Source organism: Ylistrum balloti, unplaced genomic scaffold (assembly GCF_031769215.1).
Source record: "Ylistrum balloti isolate Yb309-2 unplaced genomic scaffold, AGI_CSIRO_Ybal_v1 Utg371806, whole genome shotgun sequence".
Taxonomy (NCBI): Eukaryota; Metazoa; Mollusca; class Bivalvia; order Pectinida; family Pectinidae; genus Ylistrum; species Ylistrum balloti.
This window is the reverse complement of record NW_026782901.1, coordinates 459,080-481,101: the sequence shown is the minus strand read 5'-3', so window position 1 is coordinate 481,101 and position 22,022 is coordinate 459,080. Positions and strand designations below refer to the sequence as shown.

At 36.3% G+C, this 22,022-nt stretch overlaps 2 protein-coding genes across 2 annotated transcripts in view; one reads left to right on the top strand and one right to left on the bottom strand.

The window, feature by feature from the left end:
* Window positions 1–272: 272 nt before the first annotated feature.
* Window positions 273–22,022, bottom strand: part of LOC132563642 (activating signal cointegrator 1 complex subunit 3-like) — a 269,825-nt gene continuing 248,075 nt past the window's right edge. Inside the window, exons 35-43 of the mRNA XM_060228382.1 lie at window positions 9,444–9,555; window positions 7,707–7,841; window positions 6,527–6,582; window positions 4,700–4,868; window positions 4,105–4,256; window positions 3,503–3,656; window positions 2,288–2,399; window positions 1,456–1,547; window positions 273–1,100 (exon numbers count right to left, since the gene is read on the bottom strand). Of these exons, the coding sequence (XP_060084365.1) occupies window positions 771–1,100; window positions 1,456–1,547; window positions 2,288–2,399; window positions 3,503–3,656; window positions 4,105–4,256; window positions 4,700–4,868; window positions 6,527–6,582; window positions 7,707–7,841; window positions 9,444–9,555 (1,312 nt within the window). The 3' untranslated portion in view covers window positions 273–770. The remainder of the gene's footprint in view (window positions 1,101–1,455; window positions 1,548–2,287; window positions 2,400–3,502; window positions 3,657–4,104; window positions 4,257–4,699; window positions 4,869–6,526; window positions 6,583–7,706; window positions 7,842–9,443; window positions 9,556–22,022) is intronic.
* On the top strand, window positions 6,548–17,747 carry LOC132563643 (uncharacterized). Its single transcript, XM_060228383.1, has 7 exons — window positions 6,548–6,668; window positions 12,569–12,774; window positions 13,814–14,107; window positions 14,438–14,776; window positions 15,951–16,568; window positions 16,818–16,899; window positions 17,365–17,747. The coding sequence occupies exons 2-7, from the start codon at window positions 12,681–12,683 to the stop codon at window positions 17,504–17,506; spliced, it is 1,569 nt and encodes a 522-aa protein (XP_060084366.1). The 5' UTR covers window positions 6,548–6,668; window positions 12,569–12,680; the 3' UTR covers window positions 17,507–17,747.

Below are 22,022 nucleotides of genomic sequence, written 5' to 3'. Positions count from 1 at the left end.
AAGTGAGGTACATTTAATTTACACAAAAGCTTAAGTGAGGTACAGTCAATTTACACAAAAGCTTAAGGCAGGTACACTCAATTTACACCAAAGCTTAAGGCAGGTACACTCAATTTACACCAAAGCTTAAGGCAGGTACACTTAATTTACACCAAAGCTTAAGGCAGGTACACTCAATTTACACCAAAGCTTAAGGCAGGTACACTCAATTTACACCAAAGCTTAATGCAGGTACACTCAATTTACACTAAAGGTTAAGGCAGGTACACTCAATTTACACCAAAGCTTAAGGCAGGTACACTCAATTTACACCAAAGCTTAAATGTTTAACAGTCAGTATCTGCATCTATTTCTTTTAGACACTAAACTATGTTCAATAAACTATCAACAAACAAATCACACAACCAAATCAGTCTGATCACTTTACACATTTCTAGTAAAATCAAACAAAACCTAAAAATATCACTTGTACAAAAGGTCATAAGGTCAAAGTTTCATACACCAAAGAGAAAAATAGACACTACTGATTTGTACTCATACCAACAGTATCATTCTGTGATGGGCTATGTACATTACTACAAATTCCAGGTGTGACATTTTGATTTCACTTCAGCCATACCATTGATAAATACCTCCCAATAATTATAGATACAAATATCCACTCATCATTTTCAATATCCAGGTATTGTGTGGTTTATTTTTGACCACCTGATGTGGTATAGTCACTAACACTTTAAAGATAACCACCAGAAATACCCATACATATAGGATCATTCACCCCCATCCATGTCCAAGTCATTTAGTTCACCGACCAGCTCTGTGTTGACCTGTGACTCTATACTAGCAGGTATCACATCTAAACAGATATCGTACTGCTGGTCCAGACCAAGATAGGAGTCACTCATTAGGTACAATGTATAGATCACACGTCCTGTTGTCTCTGGAGTGTACACTGCCAACTGTTGACGAGAACGTCCACGAACATATCCTGTCCTTTTAAGTGCGATGACTTCTCTATTCTCTATCTCCCCGATCACCAGGAACCAGCCCTCATCCTTAGGTTTGGGAAACCGTGGTGTCTGGGCCTTACTATCATTTCGCTGAAAAAAAATCATATCAAAATTAAATAGGAAAACTTAAAAAAAAAAGTGAAATTTCATATATGTTTTCATTTTTTAATGATGGAAAATTTCATTTATTTGAAAAAATAAGTCAATATGCTTGCTCTAATCCTTGACAGTAGCAAGCTCCTTTATTACTGCGCAACATTGTTACATATGTCATGTTGTCAAAACAAGTGGAAATTTTGGTGTCACATAATGATAAGACTATATACAATTAATCACCCAAAAACACTAAATTTAACCAAAAGGAAAGATTATAAAACAGAATTTCTGTATAAGTCAACAATAAGAAGAGAGTGTATGTATAAGTCTGTTTATCATCAGTACTTACTTTGGTCTTGTTAACCCTGACAAGGTCAACATGTATCACATACTCTTGGTCAGCATGCACCTGGATCCAGTCGCTGTCTGGGCGACGCCCACCTGTCAATCACCAAACATTATACACAAAATTGTCATTCATTGCCATACTTCTTATAACACGAAGAGATAGATTGATCATAATAATACACTTAATATTCATCTTAATGTACAAAAAGCTTGGCATGCTTTAAAAAAAATGAAATCAGTAAATTAGAAATTGACAGGTATCTTGCATTTTCAATTGTTGGATGTGAAATATATAGTTGACCTTGACAATGACCGTTAATCTAAGACTTTGGAAGCCTTCCAAGAAAGCCCTCCAAGGTAGTCTTCCAAGGAAGCCCTCAAAGGAAGAACTCCAAGGAGACCTTCCAAAAAAGCACTCAACAGCATGTACTCTCAGGAAAAAATAATGTGGGAGGATTTTATTTTGCTCAAGGGAAGTAAGCAATAATGTGTGGACTATGTACAGCAGTAGTATCTTTGAAAGCAATAATTGCTATTGACCTTTAGACTGCAGAGTGACATGTCTATAATTACAAGTAGTTTTAGGCCGAAGGAATCTTAAAGGATTCTAAATCTTCCCAAAGACAATGCAACAATTAATGCTAACAAGTTATTCCTGTATGTTACATCTAAGTCAACTTCTGAATTAGCACAATAGCTTTACTTATTTGTAAATATTTAAAAACACCCACAAAATGTTTTTTATGTTATAAGAAGGTAAAACGGTATTCAGAAAACAACTAAAAACATCAAAGACAATACACATATCAATCAACAGTGAAAATGACCATTACCATCTGTAGAGTTCTGGATTCGAATATCCTTCTGCCCTTCACCTCCTTCCCACCATCCCTTTATGGAAAGGTTCACTTGGATCTGAGGTAACTTTCCTATCACAGTGTAAATCTGTCAACACAAAAGAAACGCAATCAAAACCAGGAGTTCATTGGGACAAAGTATTAGAAAGTACCAGACATCTGAAAGATTCAAACTTCAAAATGTATAAAGTATAGCTGGTGATGTCAATATTTTTTCATGATTTTCTTTTCAAAGGACCAGATAATATCTTAGTAAATAAATAAGGACCTTCCCTTATACCAGCTCACAGGAGCTTCCCTTATACCATCTCACAGGAGTTTTCCTTATATTATCTCACAGGAGCTTCCCTTATATTCTCTCCCAGGACCTTACCTTATACCAGCTCACAGAAGCTTTCCTTATACCAGCTCACAGGAGCTTCCCTTATATTCTCTCCCAGGACCTTCCCTTATACCAGCTCACAGGAGCTTCCCTTATACCAGCTCACAGGAGTTTTCCTTATATTATCTCACAGGAGCTTCCCTTATATTCTCTCCCAGGACCTTCCCTTATACCAGCTCACAGGAGCTTCCCTTATACCATCTCACAGGAGTTTTCCTTATATTATCTCACAGGAGCTTCCCTTATATTCTCTCCCAGGACCTTCCCTTATACCAGCTCACAGGAGCTTCCCTTATACCATCTCACAGGAGTTTTCCTTATATTATCTCACAGGAGCTTCCCTTATATTCTCTCCCAGGACCTTCCCTTATACCAGCTCACAGAAGCTTTCCTTATACCAGCTCACAGGAGCTTCCCTTATATTCTCTCCCAGGACCTTCCCTTATACCAGCTCACAGGAGCTTCCCTTATACCATCTCACAGGAGTTTTCCTTATATTATCTCACAGGAGCTTCCCTTATATTCTCTCCCAGGACCTTCCCTTATACCAGCTCACAGAAGCTTTCCTTATACCAGCTCACAGGAGCTTCCCTTATATTCTCTCCCAGGACCTTCCCTTATACCAGCTCACAGGAGCTTCCCTTATACCAGCTCACAGGAGTTTTCCTTATATTATCTCACAGGAGCTTCCCTTATATTCTCTCCCAGGACCTTCCCTTATACCAGCTCACAGGAGCTTCCCTTATACCATCTGACAGGAGCCACCCATATATTATCCCCCAGAGGGGATGCTATGATAAAACACTGACCTGGTCAATTTGCATTCTGTCCATCTCTCCATCCAACATTGTAAGAAGTGTCTCGTATCGCCCATCACATGCAGCTAAAAGCTCCGGGAGGGATCTGATTGGGCCCCTTGGCAGGGCTGTGCCCTTCCTTTTGGCACCCTCTCCACCTTTAGGCCTGTTTGGAATAATGATATCATCATTCAAATTATCTCCCTTGATTCTCATAGATACATGTGCCTGAACATTTACCTGAAGTTCTACCACATGATGTTTAAACTTACTTTCTTTAAATATGTTAAAGCACACAGAGGTAAAAGGAAAACATTAAAAGCTCAGCCGGTCAATAGTTTGGACAGTTATAATTGTCTGGCAGTCATTAGTTGCATTAACTAGCCAACTATAAACAAAATCATGCTCGGGGCTCATCAATACATCCTACGATCTTATCATTTCAAAAATGCTCAATCTAATTCAATACTTGAGATATGCTGCTTGTGTTAACCTGCAACAGATATGTAATTGGGGTATGATACATGTGTTTGGTTTACCTACGACAGATCAAGCAGTTACAGTAGTTTACTTGAGACAGATGAAGTTGTTGAGACAAAGCTATCTTTATTTACCTGAGACAGTTGAGGTGGTAGGGTGTCATGTGTGGTAAGGTCAGGAGAGCATTGTCTGTTGACCATCGTCCTTGGATGACCATCTGGATAAGGATGGTGATACGCAGGGAAGTCACTAACCAGCCTTGGTCAGCTGAAATGTCCAGCATGGCCTGTAAGAAATGGCATATAATATAAGGTCTGTGATGTACTCTGATGAGGGAAAAAGGACTTACTTGTAGTACATGAATGGCCTGGTCCTAGACAGACTTGGTGTCTGTGTTGTGGTCAGATGAGGGAACAAGGACTTACTTGTAGTACATGGACGGCCTGGTCCAGGACAGACTTGGTGTCTGTGTTGTGGTCAGATGAAGGAAGCAGGGCTTACCTGTAGTACATGGATGGCCTGGTCCAGGACCGACTTGGTGTCTGTGTTGTGGTCAGATGAAGGAAGCAGGGCTTACCTGTAGTACATGGATGGCCTGGTCCAGGACAGACTTGGTGTCTGTGTTGTGGTCAGATGAAGGAAGCAGGGCTTACCTGTAGCACACAGATAGCCTGGTCCAAGACCGACTTGGTGTCTGTGTTGTGGTCAGATGAAGGAAGCAGGGCTTACCTGTAGTACACGGATGGCCTGGTCCAGGACAGACTTGGTGTCTGTGTTGTAATCGGAAGAGGGAAGAGGAACTTGGCTGAAGTGGGCCTGGAGAAGGAGACATGTCTTTGTATGGGAAGAGTCGTAGGTATGGGGGTTCACTGCTAGTGGTAACTTGGTTGCCAGTTCACTAAAGGAAAAAGCAAAAATTACTGTTGATAATAGCATCAGGAGTATTTCACAAGTCAAAGATAAATATACATGTGTTACAATCCTGAGGTGACTGGCCACTTGGGTTTCAAGGAACTAATGATATCATACCTATTGTCCTACCAACTATTGATCTACAAGTAAATTACATAACAAGATAACACACAATTTAGATCAACTCTCCTGTCCTACCAACTACTGATCTACAAGTATATTATTTAACAAGATACACAATTTCCGAACTTAAGAACAGAATCTTTAAATGGCTTGACTGTCACTTGTATATTATGGTGACCTGTGTATCAATCTATTTGTGTGTTTGTGAAGCTTCAGCGATGTAACAGTTACCTGTCTTTATGTACCGCTGGTGGTTAATTGCTAGAATACTCCAAGACCAGTGAAGATAAACCAATTCACCACATTTTCCCGTCATTTTATAACAGGTATAATGATGTATCCGCTATCTTTACAACAAGCAGTCCATTTTCTCATTGTCTTTTGTATATCTATGTATACCCTGATAATGTTATGGCTAGATTGTATCAATATATGGTTCAAAATTTCTTTGATTTACCAAAACTTTGAAGCACCTAACCTCATTTAACAGACTATTCATTTTGTTGAAAGTTTTATTTTCTATGTATCTATTTTTGATAGTGAGTCTATCCCTGAAAACAGTATAAATAAGAATCCCTAAAAAAGACAACATTTGCAGTAACTTCCTAATGGATACCTTAAGACCCAAATATTTCCCAAGGGTTTTCCTGCTCAAACAAATATTACAAAATCTGAAAATATCCTACAAAGTTCACAGCATGAATTAAAATTGTGTTCTGAAATGATATGACGTATATGACAGCAGTGTGGGTGTTTTGGTAGATGTTAATCTAATACATCCATTATCTCTGATTCCCCAGCTCTCACAAAGATTTATGTGGACCTGTAGAATCCGTTTTATGATAAAACTCTTGACAGACTTGTATGTGGTAGCTAGCCATCTTTTGAAAGCTTCACGATGAAAATAAAATCTTTTTATATCAGCACAGAGATATACTTGTCTATTTCAACATAAGACTAAACAGCTTAACACACGCTATTTCAGTACTATTGTATAGTATAATGTACTTACAGAATTCAGTTTACTGCTTGTAGAGCCTACTAGATGATAGCAGACAAATACATTTAAATTTCACATACATACAATGAGGTGTACAAATCTGAATATCATTCTCTCAATATTGGTTGTGTTAGATGTAAAAAAGTTTTATGGATGTGTTTCGGTAGGTATATCAAAAAAAAATCTGATATAGATTCTTTTTTTATTTCACATGGAGCAATACCTTTTTATTCCAATATTTCTGTATTTCAATCTTGGAGCCAATTGTATGCATTGGTTACACCCACCCCCTACTTCCCAAATGTATATGTTGATGTTTGAGTGTCTGTTACATAATGTACATCTGTCAACTGTTAATACATCACAGAAAGTTTCTGTCATTGTTACAGTGATACCATGTGTTAACGTTACAAGTGAAATGACTAGGTCATACCTGTCCATTTGATATTTGGCAGTGGAGGTGCCAGAACTATTACATACATGATACTTACACTAGTACTATGTTCATACACTATTTTTACCTGTTAATCTGATCCTCGTTGTGACGCACAGGAAGTTGGGCATATTCCTCTGCATTCTGTAAGATAAACCAGCCTACGTATAAAACAGTATTACCTTGAGGAATAAGCATTTGGCTGCAGCAAGTCTGTTTGTAAACAACAGGTAAGTTTTCCTGGTAATATTTGCTAAAGATTTTACTTTTCAAATATTTTAAGATAAGTAATCTCCTTCTTTCTTGAGAAACATTTTTGTTTTAACTTCTGTTTTCTCTTTTTCCTCATATTTTTATCACAGTGCATGAAGCTGACAGGGCCAATGAATTCTTAGTGATGGGTGCATCACAGACAAGAAAATAACAATGTTTGTCATTCTGCTAAACAGTTACAGATTGAGGTGGGTTTATTACCAGACATGGGCTTATGAGTGGATGAATAAATTAGGTCATCCATTTTAAGTTCTTGTTTAAGAAGTCCCATCTTAAAGTTTAGCCTATCTTTAGAGCATAAACTGAATGGAAGTTGGTACCAGTCAATCGGGTACACAACATCACAGTTGTAGTCTAATAAGTACTTTAATTATCTGGTGGCGCAGTGGTAAAACACTCGTCTATTCACCAGGCAAACAAGCATGAGTAATATTAACTAAAAGCTTTTTTTTTCGCAACTGTTGTAAAACAAATGATTATAGCTTTTTAATTATCAGTGAGTCAATAACGAGGTTAGAAATTCCTTTCGAGTTCACAAATTTCCAGATGTCTGTACTGAGTTAGAACATATCCTAAGTCATCCCTCCCAATTTTAGTAAATTCAGACCATATTTCAAGTAACTAGAATATTTTAGAGGATCACTAATCAGGAATAGTGTGACTGACTATCAGGAGGAAAGTTCCTCCAACATCAGGCTTTGTAAAAGTACAACTAGGAATTCAATGTCAGAAAACCAAGATGTTGTGACAGAAATTATTTCCATGATTTCAACAATGATCACAGTACTGATGTAAAACATTTTTAAGAATTCCAGAATATTGTGGCTTACAGAACTTATTTCCATCACTTAAATGATCATCATGTGACTAATGTAAAACGTTTCTGAAAATTTATTGATGTTGTGACTTACAGACAGTATTTCTGTGATTTTAACTATGATGGGACGACCAGATTCAAAATATTTTTAAGAATTCCCGGATTGTATATGACTTACAGACAGTATTTCTACCAGCTCATAGGTAGTGCACTCTGCCTTCAGTGTGTCTCTAAACTTGCGCACCGAGTTGTGATTGAGATAGTAGTAGGATGAGATTCGTCCCAATGTCTGCGGAGTGATGGTAAGGTTGTCCTAGAAACACAAAGGAGACAGTATTATTATTTCTCATTTCTTATCAACGTCTAATTTCAAAGTCATCTGTCTATCTCCATTGTACAATGTAATGCTAAGTCTCAGGAAGCTGTTTCAGTGCATATTTCATGATGTTGTACTTACTATTTGCATTTAGTAAGCCAGTGTCAATACATGCATACCATCAAAACTGTCATCCTATACTGATAATTCTTATAAAGTTATTTCCAGTGGGAAATCACCAATGTTATGCTAAAAAAATACAATTTTTCTATGAAAATTACACTTAAGTCTGAAAAATATTTTCCTCTTCAGGAAGAAATGTGAGACACATTTTCGTAATTAAAGCACCTTAAGATGCTTCCATTCATGAAGAGCATTTGATTCTACCATATCTGGGTGTTGAGAAAAAGATTTTTGGAATTTAAGCCAATTTGACCCCTTTTGACTCCACCCTTCAGGCCTTTGGGGGCTGGGGACTACATAATTCACACTTTTGGTTCATCTTAGGCCAGGGAAGGTTTCTGCAAAATTTCATTAAATTGGATCAGGGTTTTTTTTGAGAATAAGGGTATTAGAATATCTACATTTGGTTCAGAGTATCATTGTATGGTTTCATTGAAATTGGTTCCCAAATTCAGGAGGGATCTTAATCATTATAATTACCATTCTTCAAAACCCCTATTATATTTCCATTTCAACCAATCAGAAGCGTCCATATTGTTTATCTAGTCATAGTTCTGGAAACACTGATGTGTCCAATTTTCTGTTTTGAAACCTTATACCATGTGACCAAGTTTCATTAGAATTGATATACTGACTGATGAGTTACAGACCAATACACAAAATTCTGTGTGTTGTAACCAGGTAATCATGGCAACCAAACTTTCTGATAAACAAGAGGCCTATAGGGTGTGTATCACTCACCTGGATCTTAAAGCCCAGCAATGGTACATATGCCTATAGGTTGGGTATTTCAAACATTTTCAAATTAAAGCTCAGTCACTTAGCCATTCCTCTCCTGCCCCAGGGGGCTGAGATGCACTGCTTATACCAAATTGATTTCCTTTAACTCAAACATCTTTCACACAACATTTGGCTAAAAACAAATAATTCCTACTTCCACTATTAGGCTCTGTCCTTCCCATCCATAGGGACAAAGACTCATCATTTAAAAAAACTTGATTCTTCTTAATCCAAACATGTTTTCAACGAAATTTGAGTAAAATCTAATCATTCCTACTTGAGAAGTACGATTTAAAAGAATTAGCTCTATTTCCAATATATGGCTCCGTCCCTCCCGCTCCAAGGGGCTGAGACCCACTGTTTATACAAAATATATTTCCATCCATTTAGTGTTTTATGTTTTTGGGCCAGGTGTCCCAAAAACCTGCATGCACATCTGCGCATGATTCCTCCCACACCAACTTTAGTTTCATTGAAATTGGTTCACAATATTCAAAGGAGTTGCCCTTTCTAAATACAGACATACTTACAAGCTGATTCCCATATATTCCCTAGTATTGTGCGGTGGGCTATATTCTGAGAAATATACATTTTGTGAGGAAACAAAGATTAATATCAACCACTGCCATACATTACCTCACCAATCTCTAAACAGTATGAGGACTCCAGGTCAAACAGCGCCCTCTCCACCAGGCCTGACAGAAACTTGTTAATGCTGTCATAATCTGTATCATCAAGGTTGTAGTAACTGTAATGTATCAATGTCAATAACAATATTAGTATCATCATCATCATCATCATCATCATCATCATCATCATCAATATCAACATCAACATCAATGTCATCATCAATGTCAACATCAACATCAACATCAATGTCATCATCAACATCAATGTCATCATCAACATCAATGTCATCATCAACATCAACATCAATGTCATCATCAATGTCAACATCAACATCAACATCAATGTCAACATCAACATCAATGTCATCATCAACATCAACATCAACATCAACATCAATGTCATCATCAACATCATCATCATCATCATCATCATCAATATCATCATCAATGTCATCATCAATGTCAACATCAACATCAACATCAATGTCAACATCAACATCAATGTCATCATCAACATCAACATCAATGTCATCATCAACATCAATGTCATCATCAACATCAACATCATCAATATCATCATCAACATCAACATCAATGTCAACATCAACATCAATGTCATCATCAACAACATCATCAATGTCATCATCAACATCAACATCAATGTCATCAACATCAATGTCAACATCAACATCAATGTCAACATCAACATCAATATCATCAACATCAACATCAACATCATCAATATCATCATCATCATCATCATCATCATCATCATCATCATCATCATCAATGTCATCAACATCAACATCAATGTCAACATCAACATCAATGTCATCATCAACAACATCATCAATGGCATCATCAACATCAACATCAATGTCATCAACATCAATGTCAACATCAACATCAATGTCAACATCAACATCAATGTCATCATCAACATCAACATCATCAATATCATCATCAATGTCATCATCATCATCATCGTCATCATCATCATCATCATCATCATCATCATCATCATCATCATCATCATCATCATCATCATCAATATCATCATCAATGTCATCAACATCAATGTCAACATCAACGTCAACATCAATGTCATCATCATCAACATCAATGTCATCATCATTGTCATCATCAATGTCATCATCAACATCAACATCAAGGTCAACATCATTGTCACCATCAACGTTGACACTAGTATCAGCAGCATGGTCAGTTTGTTCAACAATCTAAGGAAAACCATTATAAACAAAATAAGGAGAAAATTTGATCTGCTTTTTAAATTCTGTGTTTTTTCATTGAAATTTAAAATCCTATATAACCATGTCTTCAAAGTTTGACAACAGGTAAACACTTACAATTGTGTTTGACATCACACAATAATGTATTATATATACACAGAATATCTGGTTTAATGTCAAAAAAGCTATCAGCTTCCAAGATCTTTACACTAACTTGACATTATTACAACGTATATAATATACAGCTCATAGTCAAATGTCTATTACCACTAAGCCTGATTAGTGGTGTTTTTCTCACAGGAAAAACCATAGAGTCATCCTTGCTGTTTATAAGAAAACTCCCACATATACACCCTATACACAGTAATAGTGGACATGAAATATTTTTCCTTACAAATTGTAAACTGGTGGTTGGTGAAGTTTGCTGTGTTGGAGATTAAGTTTGCATACTTCTATTCCAGTAAACTGACCCTAACAGGTATAAACTGATATCTGAAAATAATTCATTCATGGTCAAGTAGTTTCATAAAAATCCCCCATCTCATCTACCCCACTAAGACTATGACAGCTATCTATACAGCTACATGATGCAACAACAGTCACAGTTTGTCCACTGTCAGTTGATAACATTTTCCCCACATAGTCAATCATTGGCAAACATTCATATCTGATAATCATGTCAAATACAAAAAGAGGAAGTAACAGCTGTGTTTCTGTATAAGGGAGCTTGGTAACAGCTGTATGTCATTGTACTCCTTAATTGATGAACATTAACACACAAATATATCCATCTACTTCATATCCACAAATGATCGGTTGATTAAACTTTTACAGGTAATAACAGAAGATCCGCAGTCAAACAAAATCTTACTATTCTGATGAAGGATGTTTAGTGGTGTAATACAGGTATTTCACTATGACAAGGAGATAACTTTAGTGGTGTGATACAGGTATTTTACTATGACAAGGAAATCACTTTAGTGGTGTAATACAAGTATTTCACTATGACAAGGAGATAACTTTAGTGGTGTGATACAAGTATTTCACTATGACAAGGAAATCACTTTAGTATTGTGATACAGGTATTTTACTATGACAAGGAGATAATTTTAGTGGTGTGATACAGGTATTTCACTATGACAAGGAGATAACTTTAGTGTTGTGATACAGGTATTTTACTATGACAAGGAGATAACTTTAGTGGGATGATACAGGTATTTCACTGGGACAAGGAGATAACTTTAGTGGTGTGATACAAGTATTTCACTATGACAAGGAAATCACTTTAATGGTGTGATACAGGTATTTCACTATGACAAGGAAATCACTTTAGTGGTGTGATATAAGTATTTCACTATGACAAGAAAATCACTTTAGTGGTGTGATACAAGTATTTCACTATGACAAGGAAATCACTTTAGTGGTGTGATACAAGTATTTCACTATGACAAGGAAATCACTTTAATGGTGTGATACAGGTATTTCACTATGACAAGGAAATCACTTTAGTGGTGTGATACAAGTATTTCACTATGACAAGGAAATCACTTTAATGGTGTGATACAGGTATTTCACTGGGACAAGGAAATCACTTAAGTGGTGTGATACAGGTATTTTACTATGACAAGGAAATCACTTTAATGGTGTGATACAGATATTTCACTATGACAAGGAAATCACTTTAGTGGTGTGATACAGGTATTTCACTATGACAAGGAAATCACTTTAGTGGTGTGATACAGGTATTTCGCTATGAACAGGAGATCAAAGATGTAATAAATTCACAATCTATCGTACCTTTTTGGATTTTTCAGTATCATTCTTCCTTAAACCAGACACTTGAATTCAAAATGTAATTGTTCAATGTTCAATTACCATTCAGGTGACAACTGTGTACCTGTACTGTACAGCTACCATGACAACCTACAGAAGGTGAGCAGGGAGTTGAGACCATCCCCATTCACACAGAAGTGTTAGAGGGAGCCTGATATGTGATGGCTGGGGTACACAGTAAACAGAATTTGTTAGCCTGGCCTACAAGGTGGACTTTCGTACTCCTCTCTATCCTGATGTGGCTACCCCTGCACCGTAAGTGGAGCCATGCTGGGCCAGACAGATGCTCCGATATACCCTTGTGTTTTGCTTATTTATAAGAGCTTAGACTCACTTGTTTTAAATGTTTCTATTTGAGAGTAGAGAGTAAAACCAAACTAGTGGTTTTATCTGATATTTCCCAGATACTGAATTAAAACAATTGTTAAACCCCATTCTAAATATACTCCTATTGAAACATTCATATAACAATATCTGTGATAACTTTCCAGTTTAATCTGAATCTTTCATGGAACTGATGTTTTTTTTTTTTTTTAAATATTTGTTTAACAGCTTTACAGAGTGATACAATAGGAAATCGTAATGTATATTGTTATGCTTTGAAATCCTTCCTTTGATGATTTGTCAGCTTCACTAATACAACCATGTAATCTAGCTATCATAATGGGCATTGAATGAAATACCTCCTTATCATCAAGAGCCACATTGGATTTGTACCTTTATCTATGTTACAGTTAATGGAAAAATGTTGTTTAAAGGTTTTCCTTCATGAATGTTTCAAAGTGGATTGGAATCATTTCTGTTAATTCTAAAAATTACTCCCCTTTCCAGTATTTTGCATCTGAAATATCTAAATGTATGAAAATATCAGACCTCTGAATTTGATCTAATGCTAATTAAGGGCCTTTCACAAAATCTCAAGATTTTTGTACATTTGCCCAATATGTCCTTAGAGTAGGTCAGGTTTTATGATTTTAACACAATCTTTCAGTTAAGCATTTATAGAAACATGCCCATAACTAAAATTCTCAACGTTATAAGGAATAAGTCAACAATTAAAACACATTGAAATGTGACCTGGAGCTAGGTCAAGGTCATTCAACATAACATGTTTAAATGTCCCTCACCTCAGCTGCTGACTACTGACAATTTTCTTCTAATTATAAGCTTAAAACATTACAACAAAGATCAGCTACAGTTATTCTCTAACTATTTATTCAATCCCAGAACTGTTTCCATGGTGAATAATTTTCAATCTTGAAATAAAATTAGGATGACTTATTGAATTTTTCAGATTGCATGATCTCAAGTGACACCACATGTGCAGGTCAACAGCTGTCCCTAACCTGTACTGAAGGCTGGTTAATTCACGTCATCTATGAGACCTACAGTTACAGTCCAATGCCCTGTACCATCAACCAGGACCCTGGCATTATAACATGTACTAAGGCTGAGTTCCTGTCCCCAGTCAGTGTGGGCCACTGTAACGGACAGGACTCCTGTCTCTTTACTGTACCGACTAATACAATCATATCCTCCTGTAACCAAATAGCCACAGCTCTCTCAGTACATTACAAGTGTATTCCAGGTCAGCAAATATTTTCCTACTACTGTACAAGGATAATTTCCACAGCAGTTTAACTTCCACCCATTTTGCCCTTTTGTCAAGAAGGCAAAAACAAAAAAGTCAATTAAGTTTAAACTGAATTTTAGCTGAAATAAATGCTATTGTGTTTTAATTGAGAACACTATGAAAAGTATATAATACATTGTATATCTAAAATTTTATTTTTGATTGATGAAACATTTCTTTCATTGCACTATACACAGTGATAGATCTGTTATAAAGATATGTTAAGCTCATGAAATTAATTGTCCAAGAAGTGGTATATTAATTATTTCATACTTGTATTTTCAGAAGCCAGTGTATTTACCATCTGTAGTGATACTACATTCGAACAAACAGAACAGATCTACCTAGCAACTCCAGATTTCCCCAGAAACATACTAGGACAGCAGAAAAACTGCACCTGTACTCTGATTGGTCAAAACATAAATGGGACAGTTTTACAGCTGAGCCGAGATCCTGGCAGCTCAGTGATCATGATCCTATCGACAGACCGAGGCACTCAACATATCAATGGCCTAAACATCCTCAATACTCTCATCTTCTCCAACCTCACTAAAGTTAACCTCTTTCTTGAAAACCAACTAGACAAACAGGTTTACAAAACTTGGTTGCAATTTCAAGGAAAGGGTAAGCAAATATGTCATTTTTTAAGCTTCTTGTACTAAACCAACATTGACATCATGCCCGGTAATAACCACATATACCATATGTTCTGGGTAATAAACTGCATCGGTATGTAAGCTGCAGAGCCAATTTTTAATGTCTTTTTTAATTTGATCCACATATTAGCCTAATCAGAATAAAAGCCACACACTTTCTTAACTTTAGCTACAGCTTCTGAAGTAACCACAAAAGTTCAGAAGATATTATTGTGATTCATATTAAAAGGTATGATTAATTAAATCCATATTTCTTTTATTTCAACCTTAAAATCATCCTGTATACAGTTGCCAATGACAGTTCTAGATGCTCTGTTTCAGTCACAAACACATGATGGATGGGTACTCGCAAAATACTTGGTACCTATGTCTTGTACTGGTGTACTGGTATCTATGGTTTAAATCACTGATTTTATTCTTCCTAGAAGTGTGACATGTTACAGTAACCAAAATTATCAGGGTGTGAGGTCATGCAGGTCAATAGTGCATGTAATACACCTTGACAAAATGGCCGTTTCCAAAATACATAACAGTTCAGAGCCAATGTCCAGATGATACGTTTCATTTTTTGCCCCCCCCCCCCCCCATCTAGTCAATTTTTTTGTCCACATAAAAGCCTTATTGGTATTTAAGCCGCATGCCCACCCATCGAGGAAAAAGTCTGCTCAGTAAAATCTTAACTCCTGTAATAAGCCCATCCCCTGACTAAGAATGAGTTGACCCCTTTTTATGTACTACAGAATAATTACAGCAGTCTTACCTCTATATCTGTAGGTTTGAATCATTGCAGCGGCATTTTAAAGTCAATTGTTTTCAAATGCAGGATCTTTGTACATTCTTTGCCTTCATTCTAATGATTATGATTGACTTGGCCTTGTTTTAGCTCACACTAACGATTAAGTGTATAACAGTTGTTAATTTTTGTTGAAAATTGAGATAAATATCAGTACATATCTTTTTCTTTTATTCAATATCAATGGTTACTTGATCTATAGAAGGCTGTAAAAGCTTTAGTATTGATGGGCTGACACCATGTCATTGCATAGTCAGCAACAATTAGCTGTTTGGGTAGGAACATTGATCACAGCAAATTAAATAACATTTTAATATGATAAAGACATGTTATATTTTCATGTTTTTAGGATTGTCTTTGAAGTGCCAGTATGAGAAACCATATCAGCCAGTTACCAGACCTGCTAATGTATCTGTAGATCCCACAATAAGTCTGGTAACCAATGAAAACCATGGAGACATTTCGTTACCTACTGAACAAGCAAACATAAATCAGACATTCTCATTGGAGCCCAATATCTCAGTCACTCCAACACAAACAATCAACAACCTACCAAATATAACAAACTGCTCAGAAACAAAAAACAGCAAATGTGAAAGTGACAATACAGTCTTCACAATTTCCTCCAGTTTACTCGAAGTCTCATCTTTTGGTGTGAGATCAACTGGTGTCGACTTGTCATCACAAATAGAATCAACTATGCAACAAGTCACCATGGTTACAAATGAGTTTCCCACAGAATCTGTGACTTTTACAAAATCTGTGAGTCAGATTGAAACAGTGGGTATTCCTCTTTCTGCCACCATATCAATCAAGTCTTCTAAAGTTACACAACATACAGGGATATCTACCCCAACAAGACATTTGGTGACAAACACACCAAGTGCTGGAACAGCCTCATCCAGCCTTATCTTGAATTCAAATCAAAGTAATTCAGAATTGCAACCAACATCACCTGCAGACAAAGGTATGATTTTAAAGAACTTTTTTTCAGATTTGAATAATTGATTTTACAATTTAAGATATAAAGATGTGACTTATACAGTATGTAAATAAAGACTGATAATGAAAGGTCTGTGGATAAATTTCGTTGTAAACAAGCTTTTATTACATTATGCTATGTATCATTACATATGTATTGTACATAATTACACATGTATTGTATTACAGTAATTATGTATCATTAAACTTTAATCTGCTTGTCTAATTATTTCAGATGTTGCACTTTTGGTGATAGTAGGATGTTTATCCTTTATTTTGCTGGTTGCCATGGTTGTGTTTACTGTCATCATGTGGAGGTAGGGCTTACATTTAAGGGTTTATGCTACCTATAGATATATATAAATACCATTTTATTGAATATACCCTTTTAAGAAAAGTTATATATATATTGGAATTAGGACCTGGTGATAAGATAAATCAGAAATGATGTCATAATTGAACGCTACAAAAAAGTGCACACAGTGGTTTATAAATCATTACAAATTACTGACAATGAAAACGATTATTCAGCGTAATTTTGAAAGGAGTTACATCTTTTAAACTTGGTGACATCTTTTTCTTTGATATAATCTGCCCTTACATGATAAAATAAATATCATTGGCCATGATAGCTCAGTATTGAACTCAGTGAGAATGTTGGTCTACATAACTACAGGTTACTGGGACAATGAGTGTATCAATATACTGTTTTTACACTAGTAAGATAGCCCGTGTATGATTTCACAGTAAGAGATATATTCTGATATTCACATATCTTTCAGACGAGCGAACACACACCATGACACACAAGAAGAAACCCATATATATGATGCATATCATCATGACAATGGTAGTGTGGGACCAGAACCTACAGGAGATGATTTTTCTTACCAAAGTCCAGCTAATGAATCCATTTTAATATGAACAAGGGGGATAACCCATGATTTGCAGTAGAGGATTTTCTCCTATTCTTGTATCATCATAATTTTGATTTTTTGTTTTGTTCGTTTTTTTGCCATATCTGAAAAGATAACAGTATTGTGTGTAATATGTAAGAGTGATACTATTGGACATTAAATGTATTTCTGTTACACACTTATAGAGATACTTTAGTTAACTCTGTATACTTCACTTATTGTAATGTAAATAGATATTTCTGTGAAAACTCTGCAATAAAATATCACATTGTAAATATTTCTATCCAATTTCAAATGATTTATTGGTTTGAAGCTTGGTCCGGTGGAGTAGTGACAACACTTGCCTGAATGGAGGTGAATGGAGCTCAATTTCACATTCTGATATGAAAGTCCACTTGAGTTTTCCAGTAAAGACTTCCCCCTTCAATCTAGGCCAACAAGAGAGACCGATATAAGCTTATAGCTTGTTTTGCAAATGTTGCAATATAAAGTTTGTATGTACATTTTTCTCTTTATAGATGCAACCTACCACTACAAACAATTGTACAGATCACAGGATATAGAACGGAAGCTGTGCGAAACCCTATATAGCTGTACAGGAATATATTCTACTACATAATTCCTTCTCATGCACCAGACTATGAATACAAATACAAATTTCTAGTGTATACATTCATACTAACTTTGACATCAAATGGTTCAGAGGATGCAGCCTCATCTTAAATACTACTGCATTTAAATCATACCTTTAAAACGAGCTAGTAAGTTATATACATCTTTCCTTGTTACATCAATGGAGACTGAAGTCCAATTCAGAATGCAGTGTATATGTACACAAACATGTATCATTCCCGCCTACTTATCACACAGGGTTAAGAATGGAGCCAGAATCTGGAAATAACTAACAACACAGGGTTAGGAATGGGCCTAGGAATGGGGCCAGAATCTGGAAATAACTAACAACACAGGGTTAGGAATGGGCCTAGGAATGGGGCCAGAATCTGGAAATAACTAACAACACAGGGTTAAGAATGGGGCCAGAATCTGGAAATAACTAACAACACAGGGTTAAGAATGGGGCCAGAATCTGGAAATAACTAACAACACAGGGTTAAGAATGGGCCTAGGAATGGGGCCAGAATCTGGAAATAACTAACAACACAGGCTTAGGAATGGGCCTAGGAATGGGGCCAGAATCTGGAAATAACTAACAACACAGGGTTAAGAATGGGGCCAGAATCTGGAAATAACTAACAACACAGGGTTAAGAATGGGGCCAGAATTGAAAATAACTAACAACATAGGGTTAAGAATGGGGCCAGAATCTGGAAATAACTAACAACACAGGGTTAAGAATGGGCCTAGGAATGGGGCCAGAATCTGGAAATAACTAACAACACAGGGTTAAGAATGGGGCCAGAATCTGGAAATAACTAACAACACAGGGTTAAGAATGGGGACAGAATCTGGAAATAACTAACAACACAGGGTTAGGAATGGGGCCAGAATTGGAAATAACTAACAACACAGGGTTAATGGGGCCAGAATGGAAATAACTAACAACACAGGGTTAAGAATGGGGCCAGAATCTGGAAATAACTAACAACACAGGGTTAAGAATGGGGCCAGAAAAATAACTTGGAAATAACTAACAACACAGGGTTAATTTATATCCCCCACTTTAACTAACAACACATTGTAATTGAATATTTTAACAACATAGGTTATTATATTTAACTAAAACACAGGGTTAAGAATGGGGCCAGAATTGGAAATAACAAGCAAATTCATGGAATTTATATCCCCCACTTTCCAAACATATTGTAATTGAATATTTTAGAGGTTATTATATTTAGGAAAGTTAGAGCACAAAAACTGACCGACCAATGAAATAAAAGGATGCCTAATAAGTATGCAAAGGTATTAACAGATGATGCTGATTGCTGAACTCAGTCTTATGTGCCCTAATATGCATCTGCTGACCAAGTTTCATTTAAATCGGATTATATTTAGGGAAGTTAGAACATGGAAATGAAAGTGTGACAGACTCTGGAAATAACTAACAACACAGGGTTAAGAATAGGGCCAGAATCTGGAACTAATTAACAACACAGGGTTAAGAATGGGGCCAGAATCTGGAGCTAGCTAACCACACAGGGTTCCATAGTTATTAAGCTGCAATTAGGGCCATAACTCTAACACAAGAGGCCCAAGGGGCCTTAACGGTCACCTGAGGAATATATGTCAATAATCTGGGGATTTTAAAATGTTGCAAAAATGTAACAACACTTGTGCAGGACCATGTGTAAAACATCTGTACCAAGTTTGAACATGACCCACCCAATGGTTCTTGAGAGGAAGTCCATAATGTCTTAGCCAAACAGAGGCCAAGGTGGCCATCTTGGACTTTGAATTGCCCCAAAAAGTTAAAACACTTGCCAGGACCTTGTGTAGAACATTCATATCAAGTTTGCCTTTTTCCCCCTCCTGGGGCCACACCCTTTTTCTTCGCAAACTTGAAGCTGCACCAATGGGGATGCTTTCTGCCAAGTTTGGTCAAAATCAATTAAATGGTTCTTGAGAAGGTTTTTACATATGGCCCCTTTTATACCCCATATGGGCCCCAAAGGGGACATTATCACTTTTTTCAACATACTTTCATATGTCCTTCACTAAGGGATGCTGTCTACCAAATTTCATTGAAATCAGTCAAAGTTGAATTTTTGACCCTTTTGAGCACCCCCTAGTGGGGCCTTTTTTGATCTGATTTTTTTTTTCATTTGCAAACTTTGTAGACCTTGCCATAAGGACCCTTAATATCAAATATGAATTTAATCTGACTGCTGGTTCATGAGAAGAAGATTTTTAAAGATTTACCTAATTTTACCCCCTTTTTCCCCCTCCTGCGGCCCCTATTGGGGCCACACCCTTTTTCTTCGCAAACTTGAAGCAGCTTCCCATGGGGAAGCTTTGTGCCAAGTTTGGTCAAAATCCATCCAATGGTTCTTGAGAAGAAGTCATTTAAAGAAGGTTTTTACATATGGCCCTTTTTACATCCCTTATGGGCCCCATCACTTTTTTCAACATAATTTCATATTGTCCTTCACTAATGGATGCTGTCTACCAAATTTGGTTGAAATCGGTCAACGTTGAATTTTTGACCCTTTTGAGCACCCCCTAGTGGGGTTGTTTTGACCCGATTTTTTTTGTTCATTCGCAAACTTTGCAAACCATGCCATAAGGACCCTAAATATCAAATATGAACTTAATCTGACTTTTGGTTTTTTTAAAGATTTACCTAATTTTACCCCCTTTTTCCCCCTCCTGGGGCCCCTATTGTGGCCACGCCCTTTTTCTTTGCAAACTTGAAGTGGCTTCCCATGGGGATGCTTTGTGCCAACTTTGGTCAAAATCCATTCAGTGGTTCTTGAGGAGAAGTCGAATACTTTAAGTATGTGAAAAGTTAACGAAGCCTTTGGCTCAGGTGACCTAATAAAACTGAATCAGTTCTAATGGACGTCATTCTATTTATCTGTCACCCAGATTGCATTCATATTGACAATAAATGCAATCTGACAGACGTTCAATGGTTAAATGGCTCCATGCAAAGTTTCATCTATATCTGATTGTACTGATTCAAATTGATGTGCATAAAAGTTTTAATAGTAATAAAATTGCAAAGGGGTATTACTCTCTAAGTTACAAATCGGTATTAAACCAATCCGAGATCTTATTGATATAAAGCTGCAAACCAAGTTTTATTCAAATCATTTAGGTTATCTTATTCACAATGTCCAATGGCAGTTACATTTACATAATTCTATAAATTACAACTGAATCACTCCCGTAGGTTGTAATCCTACAAGATCATTTTTATATAAGGCAGCATACCAAGTTTTGTAAGGATCAGTTCATATCAACCCAAGTTATTATGTTCACAAGTAAAAGTCAACACATGACGAACAAAAAACAATCACTACAGATCACCAAATATGAACTATGGTTAAAAGGCCTAACAATATCTTGATTAAAGATTTTCTTTAACACAAATATCTATCCATCAATCTTTTCTTATTTCTCCAATATACAAATTATATTGTAACTGATTAACCACTTTCAACTCCTTCATTCCCCACTTTGCACATGTCGGTTCCTGAATATCTATACAGTAGTTTAATTCTCTCCTATAGTTCATTTACAGCTTCACAGTGGTTGGGTGAAGCAGTAATACCATACATGCCTTTTACCTAGTATTCAGTACTCTGTCATCATTCTTCATTATCCCTTTCTTAATTTGATCTGGCTAAATCAGAAAATTTGAAACAAAAAGTAGTTTTAATGTATCTTGTTTCAAAATCAAGATTGATAATTTACTATGTAGATTGTATGTCTTCAGGTCAACTAAATATCAGTCAGACCTACTAGCTTAAATTTTTTTAAAAAAATCAGGATCTCTTGATTACTTCTGGCTTTTGATCAATACTTAGAATATTGAAAGTAAATCTTTTGACCTAATATGGTTA